Source organism: Helianthus annuus, chromosome 3 (assembly GCF_002127325.2).
Source record: "Helianthus annuus cultivar XRQ/B chromosome 3, HanXRQr2.0-SUNRISE, whole genome shotgun sequence".
NCBI classification, from domain to species: domain Eukaryota; kingdom Viridiplantae; phylum Streptophyta; class Magnoliopsida; order Asterales; family Asteraceae; genus Helianthus; species Helianthus annuus.
Window position 1 is genome coordinate 171,247,335 of NC_035435.2, and position 27,502 is coordinate 171,274,836.

At 37.1% G+C, this 27,502-nt stretch overlaps 3 protein-coding genes and 1 long non-coding RNA gene across 5 annotated transcripts; all 4 read right to left on the reverse strand.

Annotated features, from left to right (window-relative positions):
• Positions 1–3,163: 3,163 nt before the first annotated feature.
• Positions 3,164–4,171, reverse strand: LOC110928343. 2 transcript variants are annotated; one of them, XR_002586304.2, is made up of 3 exons: positions 3,833–4,171; positions 3,427–3,555; positions 3,164–3,320 (listed from the first exon to the last, which is right to left on the reverse strand). It is a non-coding gene; the product is annotated as an uncharacterized LOC110928343 (long non-coding RNA). The 2 variants fall into 2 exon arrangements; XR_004888956.1 differs by lacking the exon at positions 3,833–4,171 and adding an exon at positions 3,628–3,697.
• A 501-nt stretch (positions 4,172–4,672) lies between these two features.
• On the reverse strand, positions 4,673–6,658 carry LOC110932598 (putative pentatricopeptide repeat-containing protein At1g12700, mitochondrial). Its single transcript, XM_035987763.1, is given in 2 exon segments — positions 4,673–6,043; positions 6,046–6,658. Coding segments are annotated over 2 exon segments (1,689 nt in total). The 5' UTR covers positions 6,566–6,658; the 3' UTR covers positions 4,673–4,874.
• Positions 6,659–14,342: 7,684 nt separating this feature from the next.
• On the reverse strand, positions 14,343–16,768 carry LOC110932597 (putative pentatricopeptide repeat-containing protein At1g12700, mitochondrial). The gene has a single exon (XM_022175923.2). It carries the CDS (start codon positions 16,674–16,676, stop codon positions 14,862–14,864), a length of 1,815 nt encoding a protein of 604 aa, XP_022031615.2. The 5' UTR covers positions 16,677–16,768; the 3' UTR covers positions 14,343–14,861.
• A 4,076-nt stretch (positions 16,769–20,844) lies between these two features.
• On the reverse strand, positions 20,845–25,193 carry LOC110930832 (uncharacterized GPI-anchored protein At1g61900). Its single transcript, XM_022174214.2, has 4 exons — positions 24,974–25,193; positions 23,726–23,893; positions 22,525–23,109; positions 20,845–21,431 (listed from the first exon to the last, which is right to left on the reverse strand). Exons 1-4 carry the CDS (start codon positions 25,035–25,037, stop codon positions 21,064–21,066), a joined length of 1,185 nt encoding a protein of 394 aa, XP_022029906.1. The 5' UTR covers positions 25,038–25,193; the 3' UTR covers positions 20,845–21,063.
• Positions 25,194–27,502: the final 2,309 nt, after the last annotated feature.

Below are 27,502 nucleotides of genomic sequence, written 5' to 3' on the forward strand. Positions count from 1 at the left end.
TTTTTAATACATGAATAATTTTGCTACCGAAGATAGAATTTAGATACACTGTGACAATAATATATGTTGTAGTTTCATCAGAGAATTAATATGTGTGTTTTTCGATCCCATTTTTTCATCTGTGGGTGATAGAGAGCAAAACATGGAGAAAAATAGGAAATGACTTTTTGAATCTTTCAAATATGCCCTTTTTAATTTATTAAAATGTGTCTCAAAATTCTATTTATTACGATAATGCCATTATAATTTTAAACCATTGATCAAATGATCTAACGTTTGTAATTAGTTCTGAAAGTTCTGTAAAAAAAATTGAGTTCTGAAATAATCTTAACCCATTATAATAATATATATATTTTTAATTATTTTATTATCTTCTTTACTTTTAACATGGATAAGCTTGTCTCAACCGGTATTGATATCGAAAATACCGGTACAGTTATCGGTACATGAAGTTAAAAACCGACACCAGCCTGGTACAGAAAACGCCAAAAGTCGGTATCGAATTGATTTTGAAAATCTTTTAGTTCGGAAATTCGGTACTGCTACCCGTTACCATTTGCTCATCTCTGATCACAGGCACCGTACGAACAACAACGGTACCGTGCAACTTATTTTGTTGATTTTCTTCAACACTTAATGATTTCTTTTTTTCGTTTCAGGGGTAGGGATGAGCTCAGTGCCAACCAATATCGAATCAGTACTGGTACCGAAAATACCAGTTACGGTACCGGTATATGAAGGTAAAAACCGGTAAAAGTCGTACCGAATTGGTACTTAAGACCTTTCGGTTCGGGAAATTCGGTACCGGTACCCAGTATCATTTGCTCATCTCTGACCACGTGTTTCATACGAACAACATCATTCCATATAACGTTTTTGGTTGATTTTCTTTTGATTATCTTTTAGTGTTTTTTTTTCTATATTTTCTTTTTATTCTTGTCAGCGGTTCCGTGCGCAACGCGCTTGTAGTGATTTCAAAACATTGGTACTGGTACCAAAAATACCAGTTACGGCAGTTACAGTACCGGTATATGAAGGTAAAAACCAGTAGTGAACTGGTACAATGAACACCAAAAGTCGTATCGAATTGGTACTTAAGATCTTTCAGTTCGGGAAATTCGGTACTAGTACCCAGTATCATTTGCTCATTTTTTACTACAGGTTTCATACGAACAACATCATTATCATACAACTTTTTGGTTGATTTTCTTTTGGTTAACTTATGTTTTTTTTTCTATATTTTCTTTTTATTCTTGTGAGTGGTTGCGTGCGCAACACGTTTGTGGTGATTTCAAAACACATGTAAACACAGACTAAACAATAAAAGGCATTCGCCGCAACGCGGTGATAGTAAAAAACTAGTTCAATTAATATTTTAAGTTGCCAATAAGATGGTGGTGGAGTGGTAAGAGAGAGACTTGGTGTTCTAAGGGACTCAAGTTCGATTCCTCCTCTCCCCATTATTTTCTGCGGCACCTGGTGATGATGGGAGATTAGGCGAATAGGTGGAGATTGCTAGTTCGATCCTTGAACTGAGCGGGTTTTACCTCACCGCACTGTCGTGCCTCTGGGCAAGTGTTCACGGGCTTCGGCCCTAGGTGAGGGTTTTCCCCGGTTCGGAGGCGAGTGTATCCCGATGTAGTGAATTTCGCCAGTAACCCAGTTGGAGGACTCGTTTTTTTTTTCTTCTAATTTTTAGTTAAACTACAACGTGACAACTAAATGATGGGTTAGTTAAAGTTCATTATGTGTATTAAATCCTAGTGGCATTTTGGGGGTGAGATAAGTTTAGGACCATCAGGTCCTAGGTTCGATTCTCACAAGAGGGGTTTTCTCAGATTTGTTGGGTTTCCTTCTAAATTGGTATATAGGCATTGTTGCCTAATAGAGATGGAAATGATCTGGTGGCATGAGGATACCTAGTGATCCGTTAATGATCTAAAATTTCATGCCAGGGCGTTATTTTATACCACAACATCATTTATTCATTTATAACTCGAATTTCAATTTCAACTAGATTTATTGATCATATATGTATCACAGTGGATGACAGTCCGATGCTTGTGACATTACATTCTTGTATTCACATCGCCTACCCGGGGATCGGTTATATATATCATAGTTGCTGATAGCCTGAAGCTTGTGACATTAGGTTCTTGTATTCACATCCCAATTGTACATTTCTGGTACACGGTGGCGATAGGCGTTCCGGCTTATGTTAGTTTCGGCTGCATAATGTTCCTAGGTTGTAGCCCTCCGAAAAGCGGTTCCCTGTGTCATCATTCTTCACGCGTCCTCTTTGAGGCGCGACTTGATTCTGCAGCATCAAGGAAAAAAGAAACATTAACATTAAGCAACTAGGGGTGTTCACAGTTGAAAGTACGAACCTGGTCTTCATAGTTCATACACGAACCTGCACAACTAGGGGTGTTCATTGAATCGTATATAGAATTTTCGAATTATTCGAATCGAATTTTTCGAATAATTTTTATTTTCCCTTGAATTCGTATTCGATTCGAATTCGATTAAAATCTACCAAATTCGATTCGAATTCGTATTCGAATAAAAAACCCAATTCGTATTCGCTTCGTATTCGATTAAAATTTCGAATTCGATTAATTCGATTTGATTTAGATTCTTTAAAAACATGTAAAAAACTATTAAAATGAAACATAAATTTTAAAGCAACCATAATGCACGATATCATATTAAAACAGTTCCAAATAAAGTATCATAAATCTAAAATTCAAAATGAGAAGTCGGGAATAACCACTCTACATTACAAGTTAATATTTTTAGGGTTAGGAATCTATTGATATATTTGTTACTTAGCTTTTAGTTATGGGCCATGTAGTTGGTTTGGTAATGGGTAATTTTAATACTTGGAATAGATTTTGAAAATAATTTGTAGTAAAGACTAATAAAAGTTATATATGTATTATATATAAAAATAATAAATAAAAATGTATAATTTTTATTCGAATTTCGAATCGAATTTGAAATTGTAAATTCGTATTCGATTTATTTGACTCGAATTGAATCGAATCGAATTCGAATTCTTATAATCGAAACGAATTCTTGATAATCGAATCGAATTTAAACGAATTTCGAATTTTTCGAATTCGAAACGAATTCTGAACACCCCTATGCACAACTCATTGGCGCCTTCCTCGTCTAGTACACGTTTACATCTTATCCCTTAACTTATATTCTAACCCACATCGCTGAGGAGCCTGGTCTGCTGCCAGCGGTGGCAGCCTGTTTCGAAAAATCCCTATCTTGATATTTTGAGAGGACCAAATTATCTCAGAATTAGGCAACTATCAGTCGAGTCGATTTGAGTATTATAAGTCAAAGTCAACTTTTGGCTTTTAAAGCTGAAAACAACCGAGAAACTAAAAACAAAAATGGGATATATAAGCTTACCACATATTTTGATGACGGTACATCATCACAAATCTGGTTTCGTGAAACATTGACGGGCGCCACCTGACAAATTTCTTCTAGAAAATGCTTCAACTGCACCTCAGATTCTATCGATCATATCTTGACACGCTGCACAAATTAAGTAACCTTGTAAAACACAGCAATACCTAAAAGCCCAAAATAGCAAACTGACCCACTAACCTCCCAATCAACTTAAAACAATGATAATTATGTATCCTTTGTTGTACATCATGCCCATCATCCCAAAAGCTATCATTTTACAAAAAAATAAATAAATAAATAAATAAATAAATAAATAAATAAATAAAAAATAGAACAAATCACGTCATATCATCTAATAATCAACTCAGTCCACACAATATAATCCATATTCGAAAAAGATTACCAAATTAAGTACCCGAATGGGACGCTTAGTCAACCATGCTGACATAAACCCCTCCAGCTATAACCACTCCAATGGTGACTCCTGTAAGTAACCTTCCCTACAGTTTCAAAATGACTAAATTAAAAACCCTAAATCAATACAAACTCAAATAATTTCCTAATCCATAACTATCTAAAAGCTGCAAAAATTCATTATTAATCTCTCAAAACATGAAATAAGAACTTATTTTATAAAATTAAGATGCAAACAAAAAGAGCTTACCATTCTTGTCGGAACCAATTCAAGTCCAAAAAGATAACGCGCCGTTAAAAACGTTGGGGACAGAACTGGCGCAAGGCGTTATCCTTTTGGACTGAAGTGGCACGTTTCAAGAATGTTGAGGACGGAACTGGCGCAATTTTTTTTTTTTTTTGGAATGAAGTGACATACAATTTGTTTCATAATGAAAGATACCCACATAGAAACCATCAATTTGGCACTATGACCCAGCAAGAAGTCAATTGTGAAACTTAACAAGCAAATTATACTTTGGTCAGTTATTGGTAAAGAAATCTGGGCACATCAAAATTGAGAAGAAACAAATCTGAACTCTCGTCAATCATGCATCTTTAAGAAGCATCTTGCTGAAATTATCACATCAAAAGAATACTGAACGAGCAAATACCTATCTGCAGATTCTCTTATTATGCTACATAACGATTTGGATACCGGATAAAATCCATAGCCTAAGAACAATGCATTGTTTTTTCTATCTCAGCAACAGTACCTGCGTGCAGTACTCTAAAGGGTTGAGCAGAAGACGTGAAAAGGCAATATGATAGCATACTAGTAACCTTGTCTGAATTAGGATCAAGCTAAGACACCTACATAGTTATATTAAACTGAAACAAACACAATTGTGTAAGCGTTACGAATTCATTAAATGGAAAATGTCTAACAACCAAACACATGAACACCAAATAGAATTTGGTAGAGATTTCCTGCTTTCCGCATTTTGCAAGTTATAATCTTCATTTTTCATCCCACAATTACTATCTCAGTTTCACTCCCAGTCGCACAAGCTAGGATCGTTCAATAATTCTTTTGGCACAAGCTTACCGAACAACTTAAGCATACTTCTATCTAGTAAACCAGCTGCGATATGATCTATAAATAACGATAAAGTCGAAGCATCAAGTGAGTAACCTCTATCATCCATTTCCTGTAAAAGCATCTCCACATCATCATAGTGCCTGTTCTTTAGATATCCTTGGAGTAAAACACGGTAAGTAACATCATTAGGCGGGCAGCCACTCTCTTCCATTTTAAGAAACAACAACTTTGCTTCCCCCAATTGACCTTCCCGACAAAAACCACTGATCATCACGTTATATGTACGAACATCAGGTTGCAAGCCTTTATCAATTAGACCTTGGAAAAGAATCCTCGCAACTTCGACTTTCCCATTTTTGCCTGCACCATCAATGAGAATGTTGTACACTGCAATATCAGAATTAAGCTTGCTGTTACCCACCAAATAAAACAAAGAAAGTGCATCCTCTACTAGATGGTTGTTGCAAAGGCCATCTAAAACTATTCCATAAGTGCATTGGTCTGGGATTTGGCCTTGTGCATGCATCTCGTCAACGAGTCTGCGCGCAGCTACACAACGCCCAACCTGAAAAAATCCTTGTATCATGGTGCTGTAAGTGACTACATCGGGTTTTAAACCTTTTACAGTCATTTCATGAAACATTTCCTCAGCCTTCTCAATATTCAGATTCTTGCAATACCCATTCAATAAACTACTGTAAGTAACAACATCAGGAACGAGACCTCTAAGTGTAATGGAATCAAAAATCTCCCTTGCTTTGATCATTTCACCTCGAAGACAGTAACCATCAATAAGTGAGTTGTATGTCACTATGTTTGGAACCTTACCTCTCTCAATCATGATGTTGATAACAGCCTCAGCTTCTTTTACTTTACCTTCCTTGCAAAATGCATCAACTAATGCAGTAAAGGTTTTCACATTTGGAGAAATGTTATCATCCTCCATTTGTTTTAGCATCTTTGAGGCCTCATCCCAACGACCAAACTTACAAAGACCACAAATTAAAGAGTTGTAGGTGATGACGTTTGGTAGAATACCTTTGTCAGATACCATTTCTTTTAAGAGCTTGAAAGCATCATCAATCATTTTATCCTTGCAAAGACTATCAATGATGGTGCTATATGTAACGCAGTAACGATACTAGGCTGACAATTTTTTTGTTCCATTAGCCTGAGCAAAGCAACTGCTGTAACGTTATAACCGAACTTGCAAAGGCCTTTAATCATTGTGTTGTAAGTAACTACGCTAGGTTCACAAAGGTTTTGTTTGATGAGCTTCTTGAATAATATCTCTGCTTCAAGAATCCTATCTTCAAGGACGAGTCCGTCTAAGAGTGCACTAAATATGTACACATTGGGTGGAATAGCTCGCCTAAAGCAGCATCCTAGGAGTGCAAACCCGTCTTTGGTGCGATACAACTGGCAACAACACTTGATTGCAATACTGATGGAGTATTTATCAACGGGAACACCAAGGGAACACATTTGGTTGAAAAGATGAAGAGAAGAAGAAAAATGTTTCATTTTGGTAACAAGATGCAACAACTGAGTGAACTGAACAATAGAGGGCAAAGGGCGTGTGTGTGACATTTCATCAAACAGGTTCAAGGCATCATTCAAGTTGGTAATTTTATCAACCATAGATCGATTTGTGGAGAAATTAGAGTGAAGAAGGAAGGATTTAGTGATAAAATTACCTCTGAATTTGATAAGAAGAGAATTTGCGAGATTCATGATCGTCGAAACGGAGTTGATGCTTCAACTTAACTAAGAAATGTTAGAAAGCAATGTTCTCTGTGTCTTATTTTGCAAATTTTCACTTTTATCTTGAATGTTTAAAAAAAAAAAAAAAAACTTATACAGTAGCCATCCACTTAATGATCAAACTATGTGATTTGACCGCGCGTTGCGGCGATACATTACCGCGAGTACTGGATTGGTATCGCTTTGGTTCGTTACAATACCAGCACGATACATGCACTTCGTGTAGAAATCAATCCACTGAAAACGACAAAAATGAACACGGGTATTGACACGAATGTTCAAACGGTATTGATTGATTCAGATCGTCATAGTATTAATATCATTATTCATATACCGTTGCAGACAAAGTTGTATAAACTAAAGTTATCGAAACCGAAAACCATAAAAATGAATACAATCAGGTTATTAAAAGTAAAAACAATAAAAATTAATAGCGGTATCGATACAGATGTTGTTCAATCAATTCGATACTTTTTGGTACATTATCGGCACATTATCTATTTCAAAGAAAAAACCTTATCACAATATTGGAAAAAATAAACACAGATTATTAGAAAAATCGAAACAAATGATAAATAATAATTTTTTATAAAAATAAATAAATACTTTAAAATAATAATTACCATTCATTGTCATTTTTTGTTTGGTTTAGTACACCTGTAGCACAATATTTATTTTAAATAGAAGTGATACTATAACGTTAAAAGAACATTGTTGTGGTTTTTTGTTTCTTTTGTAAATTAAAAAACGTAAGTTAAACTAAATAATTGAATAAAATAGCATTTAAAAATAAATAAACACTTAAAAATAGAGTTAAAACATAATAAACACATTAGAGAAAACACTGAAAGACTGTTCATGGACAGTTTTAATTGATATGTATAATGTGTTTCACACTCACGCCCATTCCATAAGACTATGGGGTATGGGTATGGGTTTGGGTTGAGGTGTGGGTTGAGAGAAAACGTCCAAGCCACCATCCTGGGTGGGCTTGGGTTGGGTTGGGGCGTGGCCCTTGGGGTTTAGGTTTGAAGCCGGGTGTAGGGCAGGCTTGAGATTCGATGTGGCGGCCTCCTATTTGCTGTCCACCGCCATGTCATAGCGGGTTTGAATTTTAAATTCCAACCGTTTGGCCAAGCCAAGTAGTCACCCCAACCCCCAACATCCCCTATAAATGTAACCCCAAACCCCACCGGCTACCCCATCCCAAACCGTCGCTGTCCACCGCTACCCCAACCATAACCCACTTGATCCCACAAACCCGCTACCCCAACCCGAAGAAGATGGCCTCTTGGACCCACGAAGAAGAATTGGCTCTCATCACAAGCGTCGTTGACGCAATGAAGGGGCGGCAACCCGGTCAAACACGATATTGGCCGGAAGCCTTTGCAAGATGCCGACATAACGTCGGACACGACCGACACAACTTAAACGCGTGCCAACATAAATGGCGCGAGCTACGGCCGAAGCTTGATCGTTTCAAGGCCTACTACGAAGCCGTTCCGAGCGGTGAGTTAAGCCACGAGGACCGGGTGACGGTGGCGAACATTGAGTTTCGAGGCAAGGAGCGAAAAGCGTTCGACAAGCTCGCGCTTTTTGAAATTTACCTAACGCTCTAGGTTTTTTTTTTTTTTTTTTTTTAAGAAATGCTCTGTTTTTTGTTTAGAAACCAAAAGTTTAAATGGATGTTTGTACAAGAATTGTTGATAAATATGTCATCCATGCTCTCATTTTCATCTTCATCTCCTTTCACTTTTGACTCCTTGCCCTTTATTGTTACCAATTTCAAATGTTGGAGGTGTCAAATCCGGTGACGGAGATTTCAAATCTGCCGAAGGTGCCATCTCCTTTCACGCTTGAGGACACATGAATCGCCGGACTGTTTACCCATCACTGCAACTCGCCGGATGCGTCTGCAACTCGTCGAAGATGACTGCAACTTTCAGGTGCATCTCGGCACTTCCAGACGCATCCCAGCACTTCAAGACGCATCCCAGCACCTCTAGACGCATCCCGTGCATAATGCGCCGCTCCAAGGACGCGTGAGGTGGCAAAATTCGAAAGTGGTTTTGGTCAATGACCATTTTCGTAATTTTCCCTTTATAAAAATATAGGGGTGGGGTAGAGAAATGGTTAATTGGATGTAGTGAGTTCTTAGTAGATTTTTTTTTAATTTTATAGATAAAGAAACGTTTGGTGGATGGGGTGTAGTGAATTTTTAGTAGATTTTTTAAAATTTAAATATAAGGGAAGGTTCGATGGATGGAAAGTAAATTCTCTTATGTTTGAGCAAGCACTTGAAACCAGACATATAATTTAAAAAACAAATACGTAATATAATCATATTACATGGTGTTTACGAGTATTTTTTTTTTAATATTAATTAATACCAAACAAGCAAACCCCACATACATGTCATTCGATTTCCGGTAGCACTGGTCATATAAAACTCTACCTAGAGCTTTCATATTAGAGTCTTCATCTCCTTCATCTCTAAATTTTAGAGAACAAGTAATAGTAAATCACTACATATAGAAATTCATTATTCACATCAGGGCCGGCCCATATGGGGTGTGAGGTGGGTGAATGTCCAAGGTCCAAACTCTTCGAGGGCCCGAACTTTTAAAAATATATATTATATATTGATTGTGTGTATATATGTTTTGTTTGGAAATTTTAATCTAATTGAAGTTTGGTATTCTCGTCTACTACGTTCCACATTTAAAGATTTAGAAAGTATATTCAAGTACCAAGTTGAATTCTGTCAAAAGTCTTTTAGTTTGATATGTTTTTCAAAGTATTTCTTCTTTTTTATATTTCTCCACATCATATTTTCTTATTGTCCCTTTTATTTTTCTCCACATTATGTTTCTTTTTATCTTATTGTTTTTCTATTTTTTCCTAGTTCAATTTAAGTTCTTTTATTTAGTTTAAAAGTGTTATCTATTATTAATTATTTTTTTGTTTATTTTTAAATTAAATTTAACTAAACAGTTATTAATAAATTTTGAAATGGTTTTCCATTTTATTATACAAAAACTGACGAAGAGAATACAATTTGGGCGTAATACGATTAATTTTTTTGGGTTTTTTCTTTCGTAGTTTATAGCGAGTGCATTTTCACCCCGCAAAACCCATAGGTTTGATTTCACTAGTTTATATATGTATTTAATTTTTTATATAAAAGATATGTATATTTTTAGCGGCCCATTTTTTTCATTTATTCTAATGTTTTCTACTATATAATGTATTAATTCAAATATATTTGTCTTTTTTTTTTTAATTTAGGGTTTGAAATTTGAGTGTTTATTACAAGATCTTGTTGGAACTTTGATGTTTAATATTTTAAATGTATGTTTAGACTTTGTTTAGTGTTAATTGTATGTTTAGACTTTGATTATTTGAAAGATTTTGTTTAATGATCGAGAGTTTTGCTTCAAAAAATAGGAGAACCATATTGTACGATTAGTAAGTAAGCTCGGTCATTTTTGCTACACTATATTTTTGTTAATTTGTTTTATCTATTTTTATAACAATTATCGTTGTGTTATGCGCTTTTAGTTTTTATATACGTAATTGAATGACTGATAAGTTTATATTATATGGAGATTTGCGAATATGGCCCAAAATTTTTATTTCGAACAGGGCCAAAAATCCTTTTTTGTGATTTTCGGAGACGACCCCGATTCACATCTTCAAACTCATAGATTGTACCTCAAACATTTTGGTTTATACCTCAAGCATGGAAGAAAGAAAAAAAAAATATACGTCACACCCTAACTAGTAGCGGAAGCAAAAGGTTATACTTTGGTACAAGCACATTGTTTATAAAGATACTATATTAAACATTAAACCGTACATCCTGTTACACTTTTGTTTACATACTATGAGTATGTTACAACGACATGTTCCTGCGAACAACTTCATTCTTATGGGAGGTATGCTTCTATGTGTGTAACTACCCGTAAAGCAAAATTTGAAGCAGCAAACACACGTATCATTCAACTTCATGTTTACCTGAAAAACAAGTTCAAAAACGGTCAACTACAAATAGTTGGTGAGTCTCACTGGTTTGTTTATCTCTATGAGAAAGTACACAAATAGAGTTTTGCGCACGTGATGTAATTATACTAAGTCCACATGTGAAGCCTCAACGTGTTTCCAAATCACCATGGCCAACACCAACCACAACAAACAAACCCAGCATAACAATACCCCAATAGTTATGCCTAATACAACATAGCTTGTTTCAGTGTATGAATATGTGCAACCGCGTTGTCTCGAGTGGCATCCTGTCATTGGCAAACTTGTCGTGCGGTTTAGGCTCACCGGGCCAAATAGTACTATCCACAATATTCGCTGGCCAAATAGTTAATCACTTGTGCTCGTGAGGATTTTCCTTGTGTTAGATGTCTAACACAGATAATTCAAATGTTCATGTGCATATGTGTATAAAACATGTTTCCCCCCAAGGCGTTTAAAAAAACGTGTATAAAAGAGGGGCCATGAAACTCACCTGGTAAGGTTTGTTCACAGTATGCAATAGCAGTATAGTAGTGTAATCGTAGTGCTAGTTCGGTCCTAGGATTAGTATTGTACGGTTAATTACCAAAAGTAGCTTTCGGATCGATATTTGTTGTATACTAAGTTCGGATACGGATATTCATCTGAAAATGGGTTAATAGCCTCAGTTAGTGTTTGGTATGCAGGAATGGGAGGTGGAATGGAATGGAATGAGCTACTGCGAGGGAATGAAAAAAAGTATGTTTGGTTGGTCAATGTAATAGAATCACCCATTATATAAGTCATTCCATTCCCTCAAGTTCATTCCATCCACTACCCCTGTTTTTTTCCATTCCATTCCCTCTCTTACCCTACGTCACAAACGCCGCCCATCATCGCCACCATCCACCACCACCACCTGCCGTCGTCACCACCCGCCACCAACCTCCCTCGACCACCACCGCCGTCCTCCGCCGCCGCCGTCCTCCGTCGCCGTCGCCACCGCCGCCATCGACTACCATCGCTGCCACCCGCCATCGCAGACCACCGCCACCCTGACCACTACCGCCACCCTCCGCTGACCACCACCACCATCCTACATTGCCACCACTCGCTAGTGTCGACCACCACCATCCACCATCCACCGTCATCGCCGCCACCATCATCGACCACCATCGCCGCCACCCACCACCCCAACCACTACCGCCACCCTCCGCCGAACACCGCAACCCTCCGCCGAACACCGCCACCATCCTCCGCCGCCACCACCCGCTACCATTCACCACCACCACCCACCGTCTTCGTCGCCATGACGCCATCACCACCTGTTGCCACCACCATCGACGCCACCTGCCACCGCAGACCACCACCAACCCCGACCATCGTCGCCGCCACCGCTAACAACCGTCACCCACCACCACCCACCGCCACTAGTCGCCACCGATCACCGCCACCACCCATCGTCGATTTAATTCATTCATTTTTTCTTACCTACCAAACAACACAAGGCGATTTAATTCATTCATTTTTTTCTTACCTACCAAACAACACAAGGTGATGATTTATTCATAAAAGGTAATGATAAAGGTATAAAAAATATTATTTAATTGAAAAGGAGAGAGAAAATGTAGTGTTTTTTAGTGTAATTTAGGGTGAACATATGGTGGAATGGATGTGAATGCTCTAATCAAACAAGACTATGGAATGTAATGATCCATTTCATTCCTTTGTCCATTCCATTACATCGTCTGTTCCGTTCCCCCATCTGTTCCATTACGCCATACCAAACAGACCCTCAAAGTATGGCGCTGGGTAATGTCTTAGTTTCAAAATCAGGTTTGGCTTCTGTTCACCATAATCCGTGCTCGTCACGGTTGATCGTTTTGAGGTTTAGGATAATGGCATGATCACATACAATAGAATAACTCGTTGAATAATATGGAATGATTTGTTTAACAAATAAAGTTTAGGCGTTAAAACAATCAAAATTGCCCAACCGATTAGTTTGGAATTCGCAAAGCAAGCGTGTAATTTATTCAAATTATCCAATTTACCCAAGAAAAGTTCGGATTCATTCCAGACTTCCTGACCATTGCCAATTAGTCATTAAAACGCTTAAAAGTCCTGACGGGTTCGTTAAGTTATTGTTTTGGCGGCTTATATTAAAAATAGTGTTTTTAACGCGTAATTTTCATAACGTGTTTTTAACCCTTCTGATATATAAGTAATAGGAAAATTATTTTTAGAAAATATTAAATTCATTTTTTAAGTTTAATAATTTGGTTTTAAAAATCCGATTAATCATTAATTTGGCGATTTATACCATCCGACTTCCATTAATTCCAAAATTTTTACTGAATGACTGAAATAAGTCCAGATAGTTTCTGTAATATTTTCAAAGTCTACCAAGCTTCCCAAATAGGGTTTTCGGCTGTCCAAATAGGGTTTTCGGCTGTCGACAGTTTGATAAAACACGATTTCTAAAACCATATCTAGGGTTAACCAATGAACCCCGAATATTGTGTAGAACATTCTCAATCCAAATAAAACAAAGGAATGTAAACGAACTTTCCGCGCTGATTATATAGCGTGAACAATTGTTTTAAGATTTTTGAATTTAAACAGAAGGTTTGGTTTATAGCTGGATGCCTGGATACATGGTTTACAATTCTGAACACAAGAGTCAACGTTGACCTGTTGGTCAAAGTCAACCAAAAAGTCAAAGATAGTGATCCGGTTACAGAGGACGAACGTTTGCTAAGACATATGGCAAGCTCTGATTAACAGTTGCCCCTCAATATTATAAACACACACAGTAAGACATCAACCAAAAATGTTTGCAGTTGAATTAATATATTTTTAACATTGAGCAACCCTTCCAATTTGGATTTTCGATTATATAGTTTGGAACTGACCCTTTGGACCGTCTACATACCTGAACCGGACATGTTTTAAATGGTTCGGTTCTCAGTTCTATAACCTCATCTCTTTTGGTTCTCGGTTTCCGGTCGGTTCGCTCCAGCTTCGGCGGTTCCGACCCGTTTGGTATCCTCTAATCAAGAACAGCTGAAGCTTGATTTTAGTTAATTACGATCAAGCTATGATATACTCATTGAAGATATCAAGCTCGAACTAGCATATAAAGTCGATAAAATGTTAAAACATAATGTCTCAACAAGCAAAAAAAGGTACAAACGAAGAAGATGTTACAACTAGCATTCATTCATGAAATCAACAAAACATCATTCATGAAACGAAGACAGTAACCATCTATAAGTGAATTGTATGTCACTATGTCTGGAACCTCACCTCTCTCAATCATGATGTTGATAACTAGATCCTTTGTCTACACTGAACAAATGTATATATGTTGACACTTTACCAAGTTTGAGCCAAACTGGTTCATCTCTCGTAACCCGGCCCGGATTGCACTACCAAATCGGTTTCAACTGGGCCCAAACCGCCAATTTGTATATTGGTTCCCCCTTTCGTCACTCAAACCGGTTTCAACCCAACCCAAAAAAAAAAAAAAATACTTGATACCAGTTTTTGGTTACCGCTTTGTGAACCAAACTCATTTTAACCCGAGCCAAACTGGTTTGAATAGGGTTCGTACTTTTTTCACTCAAAAAGGTTTATGACCCGACAGCAAGGCAAATGAAGTTTTTTGGTCTTTTACCTTTCACACAAATGTTGCATTGTACATAAACACAGATGACCTCCACTCTGGCACTATGATACAATCATCACCTTCTTTCCAGACGTATATATAACCAACCTCATACTAACTTTTCAACAAAAATAAACAAATCAAACACCTAACCAAGAAACAGAAACAATGTAAAACAAAAAAAGAACCATGAATGAAAAGCATCACCAATGGCAAGGTTCAAACATCCCCCTTTGCCATTCCATAAGTGGCCTTTGCTGTGCTTTTGTGATCTCAAATCTTCATTTTCATTTACTATGTGGGGTCAGGTTGGGGGATACGGTTAAACAAGTTCTTGAAAAATGTATAAGCGTTGTGAATTCATTAAATGGACAATGTCTAGTGACCACACACATGTAAAACCACACATAACAACCAAATAGAATTTGGTAGAGATTTCCTGCTTTCTACATTTTGTAAGTTATTATCTGCATTTCTCATCCCACAATTACCATCTCAGTTTCACTCCCAGTCGCACAAGCTAGGATCGTTCAATAATTCTTTTGGCACAAGCTTACCGAACAACTTAAGCATACTTCTATCTAGTAAACCAGCTGCGATATGATCTATAAATAACGATAAAGTCGAAGCATCAAGTGAGTAACCTCTATCATCCATTTCCTGTAAAAGCATCTCTACATCATCATAGTGCTTATTCTTTAAACATCCTTGGAGAAAAACACTGTAAGTAACATTATTTGGTGGGCAGCCACTCTCTTCCATTTTAAGAAACAACGACCTTGCTTCCGCCAATACACCTTCCCTACAAAAACCACTAATCATCACAGTATAGGTATGAACATCAGGTTGCAAGCCTTTATCAATTAGGTCATGGAAAAGATTCTTTGCAATATCCACTTTCCCATATTTTCCTGCACCATTGATGAGGATATTGTACATAGCAATATCAGAATTAAGCTTGCTATCACCTACCAAATGAAACAAAGAGAGAGCTTCTTCTACTTGACGATTTTTGCAAAGGCCCTCTAAAACTATTCGATAAGTGCATTCATTTGGAATTTGGCCTTGTGCATACATCTCATCAAAGAGTTTGTGTGCATCTACACAACGCCCAACCTGAAAAAATCCTTGTATCATGGTGTTGTAAGTGACTACATCGGGTTTTAAACCTTTTCCGGACATTTCACGAAACATTTGCTCAGCCTTCTCAATATTCAGATTCTTGCAATACCCATTCAATAAACTACTGTAAGTAACAACATTAGGAACGAGACCTCTAAGTGTCATTGAATCAAAAATCTCCCTTGCTTTGATCATCTCACCTCGAAGACAGTAACCATCAATAAGTGAACTGTACGTCACTATGTTTGGAACCTCACCTCTCTCAATCATGATGTTGATAACAGCCTCAGCTTCTTCTATTTTACCTTCCTTGCAAAATGCATCAACTAATACATTAAAGGTTTGCACATCTGGAGAAATCTTTTCATCCTCCATTTCTATTAGCAGCTTTGAGGCCTCATCCCAATGACCTAAGTTACAAAGGCCACGAATTAAAGAGGTGTAGGTAATGACATTTGGTAAAATTCCTTTTTCAAATACCATCTCTTTAAAGAGCTTGAAAGCATCATCAATCAGTTTATCCTTGCAAAGACTATCAATGATGGTGCTATATGTAACAATACTAGGCTTGCAGTTTTTTTGTTCCATTAGCCTGAGCAAAGCAACTGCTGTAACGTTATTACTGAACTTGCAAAGGCCTTTAATCATTGTGTTATACATAACAACATTAGGTTCACAAAGTTTTTGCTTGACGAGCTTCTTGAATAACATCTCTGCTTCAAGAATCTTATCTTCAAGGACGAGTCCATCTAAGAGTGCACTATATATGTACACATTGGGTGGAATAGCTCGCCTAAAGCAACAGCCTAGGAGTGCAAACCCGTCTTTGGTGCGATACAACTGGCAACAACACTTGATTGCAATGCTCATAGAAAATTCATTAACAGGGACACCAAGGGAACACATTTGGTTGAAAAGATGAAGAGAGGTAGAAAAATGTTTGATTTTAGTAACAGCGGTCAACAACTGAGTGAAGTGAACAACAGATGGAAGAGGGCATCTCTGTGACATTTCATCGAACAGGTTGAGTGCATCATTCAAGTTGGTGATTTTATGAAGCATGGATCGATTTGAGGAAACATCGGAATGTAAAGCTAAGTGGAAAGAAGAGAAAGGGGTTTCGGAATGAAGATGGAAGGAGGAGTTGGTGGTAAAATTACCTCTAAATTTGATGAAAGCCATGCGATTCATCATCTTCGGTAGGAGGAAACGGAGTAGAAGCAGCCTTCAACCTAGCTATGAAATTTCCATTTCTACAAAACTCAAAAATTGAGTCACACCCCCACATTCACATCTTTCATTTATATTATTTTGCATTTTTCACTTTTCTCTTAAACTAGTGGAATTTTCCCGCGAGTTGTGACATAATTAAGTTCGTGTCGGTTAATTTTACTATGGTTCAGTATGATAGTGGCATTCGGTACTACAACCAAAAGATAATATCCAAAGTCGTGATATTCTAAATATTGACATGTGCTTTACATTGATCTAAAACTATAAAACTAATATTTTTTCGAAAGATAGACACATGTCATACCCGACGATCACACAAATAACTCATTTTTAGTTTAACAATCACTATTTCTATGAAAAAATTTAAAGGATTTAAAAATATATTATCTTATATGCTAGAATATTACATGTGTTTGGAAACGAAATATTTTCTAATTTGTTTGCATGTGATGTAAAACCAATTTTTTTTACCAATGAATTCTCCCTATTTCTCACATGTGATGTAAAAAAAGAAATGTCATTAGATGACATTTTTTATAAATACCTTTTAAAATGAGGGATGATTTATGTATTGTAGCTAAGCGCTTGGTATAGCTAAGCACTTGATCTTTTATACAAATATAATAACGTGTCATATTATACACCAGAAAGGACAACACCGTTGTAAGTCGTATTCTTTGTATCCATGAGTAAGGATTCTTGATTCAGATATAGATATAGATGATTAAAAGTAATAACTTAGAATTAGGAGTCATTTAAAAAAAATTAAAAAATAATAAATTTCAAATATTAAATTCAATAATTCACCCAACATATCCATATTATAAATACTATTTACATCTCAATGTGGCTCTAGTCTACTGTAGGTTTTCTTTTTAGGTTTTTATCTAACTAGTTATTTTCCGTCCGCACGTTGCGGCGGGGACCCAATAACTACAAAAGGCGTGTCTGCAATGCCAAAATATGGATGAGCTCGGTACCGGTAACGGGACCGAAAGTACCGATCCAGAAAATCATCGAAATTAGGTACCAGCACTGAAAATGCTTGGTACAATACGGTGTGGTATTTGAAGGTAAAAATAAAAAAAATACAGGCATGGTGCTAGACCAGTGACGAACTGAAAGTAACGATTCTGAAAACGCCAAAAGGTGGGTACCAAATTGGTACAGAAAATAATTTGGTATAGTAAATTTGGTACCGATACGATACCGGTTTGATTACAGGATTTGATACGATTTGCTCATCAATATTCTAAATATCCAAGTTAATTTTACATGCTACAATTCATTCATTACAGAAAAAGACAAAAAAGAAAGCAAAAGAAATTGTTGTGTATATAAAACCTCATTCAAACGAAATACTGTTTACTTACTGTGTGTATGAAAAGTAGTCTAAACGGTGCAATTACTTGCATTGCTGCGTTGCTACAGGATTTGATGAGCTCGGTACCAACCGGTATCGAAAATACCATTACCAAAATCCCCAAAAGTGGGTACCGATACCGAATATACCTGGTATGGTACGGTTCGGTACTGGTACGACACCGGTATTTGAGGGTAACAACCGGTGAATACCGGTACTGAAAATACACCGGTTTGGTAAATTTGGGATTGGTACCGGTACCCGTACCCGATACCATTTACTCATCTCTTAGTGATGTTACTATTCATTCCATTCTAATTCTAATTCTAATTTTAATTAATTAATATATAGGTAATATGTTTTGTAAGTTTTAATCACATCTTTAAACTTTAAAAAAATTGTGTTCGTTAATTATTCCAATTGCCGGCATTGTACAAGTAAGTAAACGAAGTGGGCCAACACCGATTAAACAACGTCAGTATCAGTATCAGTATAAATATCCATTTCTATTGTTTTTTATTGATGTAAAACATGCCTCCATATCAACATTTTTGTTTCTCTTTCGGTTTTTATAGCGAATGTTGGTATCATAACGAACCGAACCGACACCAACCAAATTCCTACCGCATAGATTTAGGGTATGTTTGGTGCAAGGTAATAGAATGGATGAGGGAATAGAATGGACGAGGGAATGGAATGAGCGAGGTAATGGAATGGACAACCGAATAAAATGAATCATTCCATCCATTGTGATGTTTGGTTACTCATTTGTGAATATAATGAAATATTACTTTGTACAATTTGATAATAAAAAAAGACGAAGTAACGAAACATAATTGTATTAAAAATGACAAAAATATGACTGCCTTAATAATAATATATTAATGGTAAAAAACTTATAATATAAATATAATAATAATATATTTCTTTTTTATTCCTCGAAGGAATGAACAAAAAACATCCCTCACCAAGGAATGAAATTTTTATATTTGGAAGGAGTACATTCGTTTGGAATCCTCTATTCCATTACCACATTATAACGAAACATGTTTCTTTATATTCCATTTCACCTTCTATTCCTTCACACCAAACGCTACCTTACAATTTTGAGTAAACTTCCGTTTTGCTCCCTGTGGTTTGGTCACTTTAACGGTTTTGCTCCAAACCTTTAAAAATAGCCATTTTGTTCCCTGATGTTTCGGTTTTTTTTGCCAGTTTGCTCCCCGCCTCTAACTCCATCCAAATTGTTTGTGTTTCCATTTTGCTCCCAGCAGCCAGCAGGGAACAAACTGGCAAAAAAACCAAAACATCAGGGAGTAAAATGGCTATTTTTAAAGGTTTGGGGCAAAACCGTTAAAGTGACCAAACCACAGAGAGCAAAACTTTATACTATCTGTATAAAGTTCCGAGAATATATCGTTGCGACATGTTTATTTTTATGCACATAAATTTCGTTGAAATGGAGTTTTATTTGAAATAGAGTACGGTACCGGTAACATGACAAATCAAGCTTATGTTGTCGACCGAAAACATCGGTATCGATAGTATCAATTGCGTTACAAGTATTTGTTTGTTATGGTTTTTGGTCGATGTAAAACACGTTGCGACATCTTTTGGGGCTTATCACGACTTTATTTTTTAAGTTTTCCTTTCCGGTTGCTATATCGAGTGTCTGTACTATATCAATGCCGTAATGAAGCGAACCAAATGAATTTCTGTCATTAACGTTATTTTTACCATTGTGTAAGGTCACTCATTGGCTTAGAAAGGTTATACGCTTGCAAAGTATGTTGACTTGTTGACCAAATTCTTTACCTACACTGAACAAATGTGCATGTTGACACTTTACCAAGTTTATATGTGTTTGGTTATCAATACATGAACATTCGGCTTGCTACAATATTATCAAACCGTTATACTGTGGGGTATGGGGCGTGGGTTGGCTGAAAACACCCAAGCCACCACCCCGGTGAGCTTGGGTTTGGGCGTGGCCCAAGGGGCGGGAGTTTAAACCCGGACGTGGGGCGGGCTAGCGATCCTATGTGGCACATGGGCTAGTGTGTATTTTTTAATTTTTGTTTTTTTTTATTATTATTTTAATAAACTGCCAAGCCACGCGGGCTAGCCACGCCCCGCCATAACCCACGGACACGTCACTCACCGGCGGGGGGGCTCGAACTCCACATGTCAACTCATGTCCCCAACCCCGCCCCACCATACCCGACAGTCTTAGTAAAATATCAAAAGTAACCTTTAGGAAGTGACCAGATTTTAGAAATATCTGCATTTTTTATAGCACCGGGAAGCACATCATTGTTGGGTTTGCAACATAAGCATGACTGGGTTCAACTGATTCTGCATCATGTCCTTTCTGGCTAATATTGCTTCTAAACTCTCATCATTCATGTATCTTTTCAGACATCTTGCTTATGAATGATGACTTGCGAAGCTTGAGATTTCCGACCGGGGGCGGAAGTCACCGGACCTAAAAATTTCTATAAAACCAAGGGGTCGAAAACGGATATACCCAAAAATTTCTATACGAAAACTACATACTCTCCACTACTGAGCGAAAAGTTCGGGGGGTCGGCCGCTCCTTCAAAGCTTCGACCATGATGATGAGAATTCAGAAGCAATGTTAGCCAACAGCACAAAGATAATGGCTAATATTGTATTTAACTCAAACTAGCAAATAAAATTGATAAACTGTGAAATATCATGTCTCAAGACAATGATATTGCAGGTAACTTTCATCAACAAGCAAAATATCACAAAACTACAACAAACACAGATGTGAATTCATTAAATGCAGAATGTCTGATGACCAAACACATGAAAACCACATGTCAAGCAACCAAGCACATGAACAGCAAATAGAATTAAGCAGAGATTCCCACTTTCCACATTTTGCAAGTTATAGTCTCCATTTCTTATCCCACATATACTATTTCAGGTGCACAACCTAGGATGGTCCATTAATTCTTTTTAGACAAGCTTACCTAACAACTTAAGCATACTTCTATCTAAACAACCAGCTGCTATCTGATCTATAAATAATGATAAAGTCGAAGCATCAAGTGAGTAACCTCTTCCATCCATTTCCTTTAAAAGCATCTTTATATCATCATAGTGCTTGTTCTTTAGACATCCTTGGAGAAAAACACGGTAAGTAACATTATCTGGGGGGCATCCACTCTGGTCCATTTTAAGAAACAATAACTTTGCTTCCCCCAACTGACCTTCCCGACAAAAACCACTGATCATCACGTTATATGTACGAACATCAAGTTGCAAGCCTTTGTCAATTAGACCTTGGAAAAGAACCCTCGCAATATCCACTTTCCCACATTTTCCTGCACCATCAATGAGGATATTGTACACAACAATATCAGAATTAAGCTTGCTATCACCCATCAAATGAAACAAAGAGAGTGCATCTTCTACCAGATGGTTGTTGCAAAGACCGTCTAAAATTATTCGATAGGTGCATTGGTCTGGAATTAGGCCTTGTGCTATCACCCATTAACTGGAACAACTGAGTGAAGTGAACAACAGATGGAAGAGGGCGTCTCTGTGACATTTCATCGAACAGGTTGAGTGCATGATTCAAGTTGGTGATTTTATGAAGCATGGATCGATTTGTGTAGAAATTAGAGTGAAGAAGGAAGGGTGTGGTGATAAAATTACCTCTGAGTTTGAAAAGAAGAGAATTTGTGAGATACATGATCGTCGATTCGTGAGGAAAAAGGAGTTGATGCTTCAAGTTCAACCTAACTATCTATCAAATGTTGGATTTTGTTATGAAACAAATATTGATTCCATTCAGTTGCAAAAACAATTAAATAAAGGTTATTTTGTTATGAAACAAATGGATATATTATTATTCCATATGACATTTCCACAAAAAAGATCGTAAATGATATAAAATGTGGAGTGAATTGCAAGTTTTGTCCTTTATCTTTAGGCCATTTTGCAAGTTTTGTCCTTTATGTTTAAATTTGACGAGTTTTGTCCTTTATGTTTGAAAATCAAGCACGTTTTACCCTTTGAGGCAAAACGTGCTTGATTTTTAAGGACAAAACGTGCTTGATTTTTTAAACATAAAGGACAAAACGTGCTTGATTTTTAAACATAAAGGACAAAACGTACTTGATTTTTAAGGCCCAAAGGGTAAAACGTGCTTTATTTTCAAACATAAAGGACAAAACTCGTCAAATTTAAACATAAAGGACAAAACTTGCAAAATGGCCTAAAGATAAAGGACAAAACTTGCAATTCACTCTAAAATGTGTAAATTGAATGCACGACGAAAGCAAGGGCAAAATGGGAAAGAAACCTTGAAATATACTGGCAAAGGTGTTTCCTTTTTGGACGTAGAAAGTAATGGGTATTTCAAAGCAAATCTTTAAATGATTTAAAAGATCAAATGAAGCATGATTGGCTCACCTTTATTAAGATTGCAATTAGCTAAACCTCTAAGGGCTTCTTTGGCACGTAACCATCTCAAAACAATACTTTTGCAATCGTTAATCACCCGAGTCGAGATATCCGACATACGTCGTATCCCCATTGCATCAAATTCATTAGAAACAGACGCAAGATCCTTGGCAGCTTCCGATATAGCATTTTGACACGTCTCCCGACAACACTCATTAACAAGATCAATCTTCCCACAACTAGCAAGAATCTTACAAGTGTTGACCATTTTTTCAAACCCGTCAACATCTTTTACTGGGCAAGAAGCTTCGGTTAGGTTTGACGGACCAACGGAACAAATCTGCTGCAAAGTGTTATCCGCACCTTGACTCGTGAGAATTTGGTCAAAGTCGGAAAGACAGTGTTTAGCGTGAGTCGAGTTTAGCGAAAGTGTTTTGGTTTTTTTACTGGATTGACCAATGAGTATCACGAGAGTTGCTTCAAGTTGTGGACAGCATACTACATTGGCAAGGTACGGTGCAAATACCGTGAAACAATCAGTTGCAGTAATGCTCCTCATGGTATCTATCGCATCGAAGTCTAGCGTACAGAGGCCTGGATTAAATTAAAATATATATTTAAACAAAATGCTATTCATTATTTTTTTTAACTGGGTTGCTTCTGGTCATGTTTTATTACGGTCAAAAGTCACCCAAACGGTATTATAATGCGTAAAACCTTATAGATTACATTTAGTTGAAAATCAGTTATTGTTGAGATAGTATACTTTTTACAATCATATTAGTTAGAGTAAATTGCCATTTTAGTCCAAATAGATTTTTAAAAATATGTGTGTGTATGTTTTTCTAAAGAAATAACATTATATATGTATAATTATTTGTTATTTATATGTATAAAGGGGTAAAAAGATTTTTGGATGAAAATGGCAAGTACCAAACTATTTTAGTGAGCTGACCAAATTACCCCCGACTTAACTGAGATTTTTGACGGAGTTAACGAAATGGACGAAAATGACCAAAAATGGAAACGTCGGGAACCCAGGGAAGAAAAAAGAACTATTTGGACTAAAGTGACATTTTGGGCCAAACCTCAGGGACTAAAATGGCAATTAACTCTATTAGTTATTTACAAAAGGTTTATATTATGTACACCAATATGCCCATTAAGTATGCCACCACTAAACAAGATAAAGAGGGTGTGTGAAACGAACCTGATAACTTTGGGGCGGTGTTATTTGTGATTGTGAAGGGAGACGGTCCAAGAAGAGGATATAGGGGTTCAGGATTTCCGGTCGGAGAAATCTCGGGCAACAAGTTATCCGCTCTTTGATCAAATATTAGGGAGTTATGCAGTGAGCTGCATTGGGAGCCATTGAAACCTGTCCAAACGCTTGTGTGTCAATAAAATATACAAAAAATTTCCGTTCATGGCATGTTTTCAAGCTATATTTATATGCCAGTGGGTATATTAGATATTTGACTAATAGTCAGTCAAAACACTCTACGAAACAGAGTGACGTGCGTTTGTGGCACAATGGGCTTCCACTATACATATTAAAGATTATTACTTTCAACTTTAAAGTATATCATTTAAGACATTTAACTAATAGTCAGTCGAACACTTTGCATTTCATGAGAACAAAAGGAACCATGAGGATGTGTTGACATTATTTTTTAATCCATTCTCTAGGATAGCATCCACCACACGATATAGATATAAGTGTTAACAGCGACCACACAACTTGTTGGTATTTTTCGGTTCAAATGCAACGGGATAGGCTACGACTAGTTTGGAATTTGGATACAGAAAACATCACCAAATCAACCATAGGGCTGTGATTCAAAACTGGAAGCTACATATTCACCACTTCGGTTAGGACTGGACATCAACCATAGCATGTTGCATTTACATGGTCTGCGATCACAACCCATGTTATCTCTATGTGGACTTTGTAAGCGGATCATCATGGCATCTAAACTAAAACGACGACCCAGGTCTACAACATAAACCATGTGAATAGGTTCAATAACTGACATACATAACTGGGATTCTGTAACATTTCGATATGTTACATTTGTAACAATTTTCATTCTTAACCTCTGTAGTTGACACTCACTAGGTTTGACTATAAAAAAAGTCAAAAATGCACTCAAAACCCTAAAATCAAATAAGCTTCAACAACAAACAAATCTAAGCAAACCCCTTAAATCTTAAAGCATCCAATCAACTACCATTAACAGCTCAAACACATTCTCCTACAAAAACAATATAAATCACATTCTCAAACCCATGTTACATAAACAAAGAAACCCATCAATCCAACACACAGAATCAACAAATAGCTAAACCCTGAAGAAAAGATCCAAACTTTTTAGGTTTTATAAATACCCAACTGAGAAAAACCATGAAATCAAGCAAATAGAGTGACAAATTAAGACGGGTATTTGCTAAAACTTACAGAAAATCAGTACAAGTGAGAAAATGAGCAAGAAATTGAGCTTCTGAGCTTCACTTTCCCTCATGCTTGATGGGTTGGTTATTGTCGCCCTTCAAGAAATATGAATTTATTGTAACAAATTTGCAAAATAATAAATGAGTGAATTTAAAGAAAGATTGTCATAATTTTGTTGAGAAAAAGAAGGCGGTGATGAAACGGGAATATATAGAGCAAGCAAGTAGTTTGGTTGCAGCTGTCTATTTATTTATATGCCAAGAGCCCCACAAAAATATATAGCGTGTAGATGAAATATATGTTTGTTATTTTGGAAAATCACTAAAATAGCTAGGACCACGCCGTTATTTCAATACTAGCCAACTGACACCTCTTCACGAGCTGGTACCGTTCACTGACACGGCTTAAGGAGTTCTTTCAACGCAAACCAATTGTGATGCGGGTGAACCCGGTCTGGAATGGGATCCCGGTTGAAGATTACCCGAAGATTTGGATAATATTTTATTCCTTAATTATCGAGTCTTTTATTAGTTATCGTATCTTTTATTTATTTTGTTTATTCATGTTTATCTCTAAAAATTTTTAGTTTCTAGTATAAATAGGGGTCTAGGTTTTATTATTTAGTTAGCTTTTGATTTGATTATTAGTAAAAAGAACAATGTTCTTGAACCTTTTTGGTTCTTTTTATCGTCATTGATTATCAATTGTTCTTGAGCCATTTGATTGCACGCGAAACTGCATCAGGTGGTATCAGAGCTATGGTTTATCAAATGGCTCTACGTGGAAAAGAAGAAACTTTCGTTCGTAGATTCGCCGCCGGAGGCAACGACGGAGTTCCTTTTAATCCGCAAGGATATGGTGATCATTCTCGTAGATTCGCCGCCCGAGGCAACGAGATTGTGGACCATGAAAACTTTCGTGAATCATGTGATGGTTATCATCCTCGTAGATTCGCCGCCCGAGGCAACGAGGATCCTGACCTTATCTATGATTCTTCTCCCGTGTATGATGAATATGAGGACGAGGAGTGGTATTCTTGGGTTACCGGTGGTGATCGAAACTTATTGGGAGATGAATCGGGTTTCAAAAGTCGTAAGGTTGGTGTTACAGCGGTAGAAAACGGTGATGATGCGGTTGCTCACGGTGGTCCTGCGCAGGCCATGGTGGTTACTGGTTGTGATACCTTGGTCAGGGGAGGTCCTTTGGTGGACCGAAAAATATTACTGGTTAGTTTTATCAATTTGGATATTGCTAATTGCATAAAATTATCTCTAGTGAAGGTGAGAATTCAAATTGGAGATGGTTATTATTTTAATGGAAAAAGATCACTTGTTGATAATAAACTTTTCGATTATTTTGATGGCTATACACGTGAAGAGCTATTATTTTCAAAAATACAAATGAGAGGGTCCAATCAGAATGCTAGGATTATTGTGATAGGTTTGACTAGTAAACCTCTTTTATCGGAAGTTCAAATAGAAAGAAATATTAGCAAAGAAGTAGGTGAAAGTGGAATGGAATTAGATGGGCCGCATGTTGCTGCTGTTCACATAAAAGTCCAAAAGGTTGGACAATTTAATTTCCCTAGTTATTTACCAAATAAAGGGGCAAAAGAGATTGAATCGAACAATACCCAATTCGACCCAGGTGGTTCATGTCAAGAGCCAGGCGTAACGAATCTTGAAAAGAGTTTAATCCCGCTGCTGCTTAATATCATCGGGCCTACGAGTATAAATACAATTATGGTTAAGTCAAAACTGAGTGATCGGCTTGTGGGATGCTTGGTTCGAAAGCAAAACTCGAGGACGAGTTTTTTTGAAGACGGGGAGAATGATGCGGGTGAACCCGGTCTGGAATGGGATCCCGGTTGAAGATTACCCGAAGATTTGGATAATATTTTATTCCTTAATTATCGAGTCTTTTATTAGTTATCGTATCTTTTATTTATTTTGTTTATTCATGTTTATCTCTAAGATTTTTAGTTTCTAGTATAAATAGGGGTCTAGGTTTTATTATTTAGTTAGCTTTTGATTTGATTATTAGTAAAAAGAACAATGTTCTTGAACCTTTTTGGTTCTTTTTATCGTCATTGATTATCAATTGTTCTTGAGCCATTTGATTGCACGTGAAACTGCATCAAATTGGAACACGACACGAGTCCGACAAACTTCTGAAACGGCTTAATATGCTGAAACGGCTTGATATACTGAAACGGCTCCAATCAGATGAACCGGCTTGGGTCACCTCAGACGTCTCGAACAGTGCCTGTGACGGCTTGAGCACTTGCCGGAAACGGCTCGGCTTGAGCACCACCGTAAACCACCACCACCCTCACCGAGCACCACCACCCTCCACCCACCACAACCACTACCTAGATTACTATAGATGCGACGGAGTTTGTTGAGTTTTTTATTGTGAAACCGGTGGTTGATGATGAGTTTGTTGAGTTGATTGAGTTGCTGAACGATGATAAAGACTTGAACTTCGATCTGCACATATGCTTCATGGAGGTGAGGGTTGTGGAGGGTGGAGGGT

Bases quoted from the DNA above. Each gene is read 5' to 3' on its own strand.
- LOC110932597 (XM_022175923.2), bottom strand. From the start codon at position 16,676: ATGATGAATCGCATGGCTTTCATCAAATTTAGAGGTAATTTTACCACC.
- LOC110930832 (XM_022174214.2), bottom strand. From the start codon at position 25,037: ATGAGGGAAAGTGAAGCTCAGAAGCTCAATTTCTTGCTCATTTTCTCA. The intron at 23,110-23,725 runs GTTCGTTTCACA...AATTTAATCCAG, and splicing joins CACCGCCCCAAAGTTATCAG to GCCTCTGTACGCTAGACTTC. The intron at 21,432-22,524 runs GTGAGCCAATCA...TTGATGGTGCAG, and splicing joins TAATTGCAATCTTAATAAAG to GAAAATGTGGGAAAGTGGAT.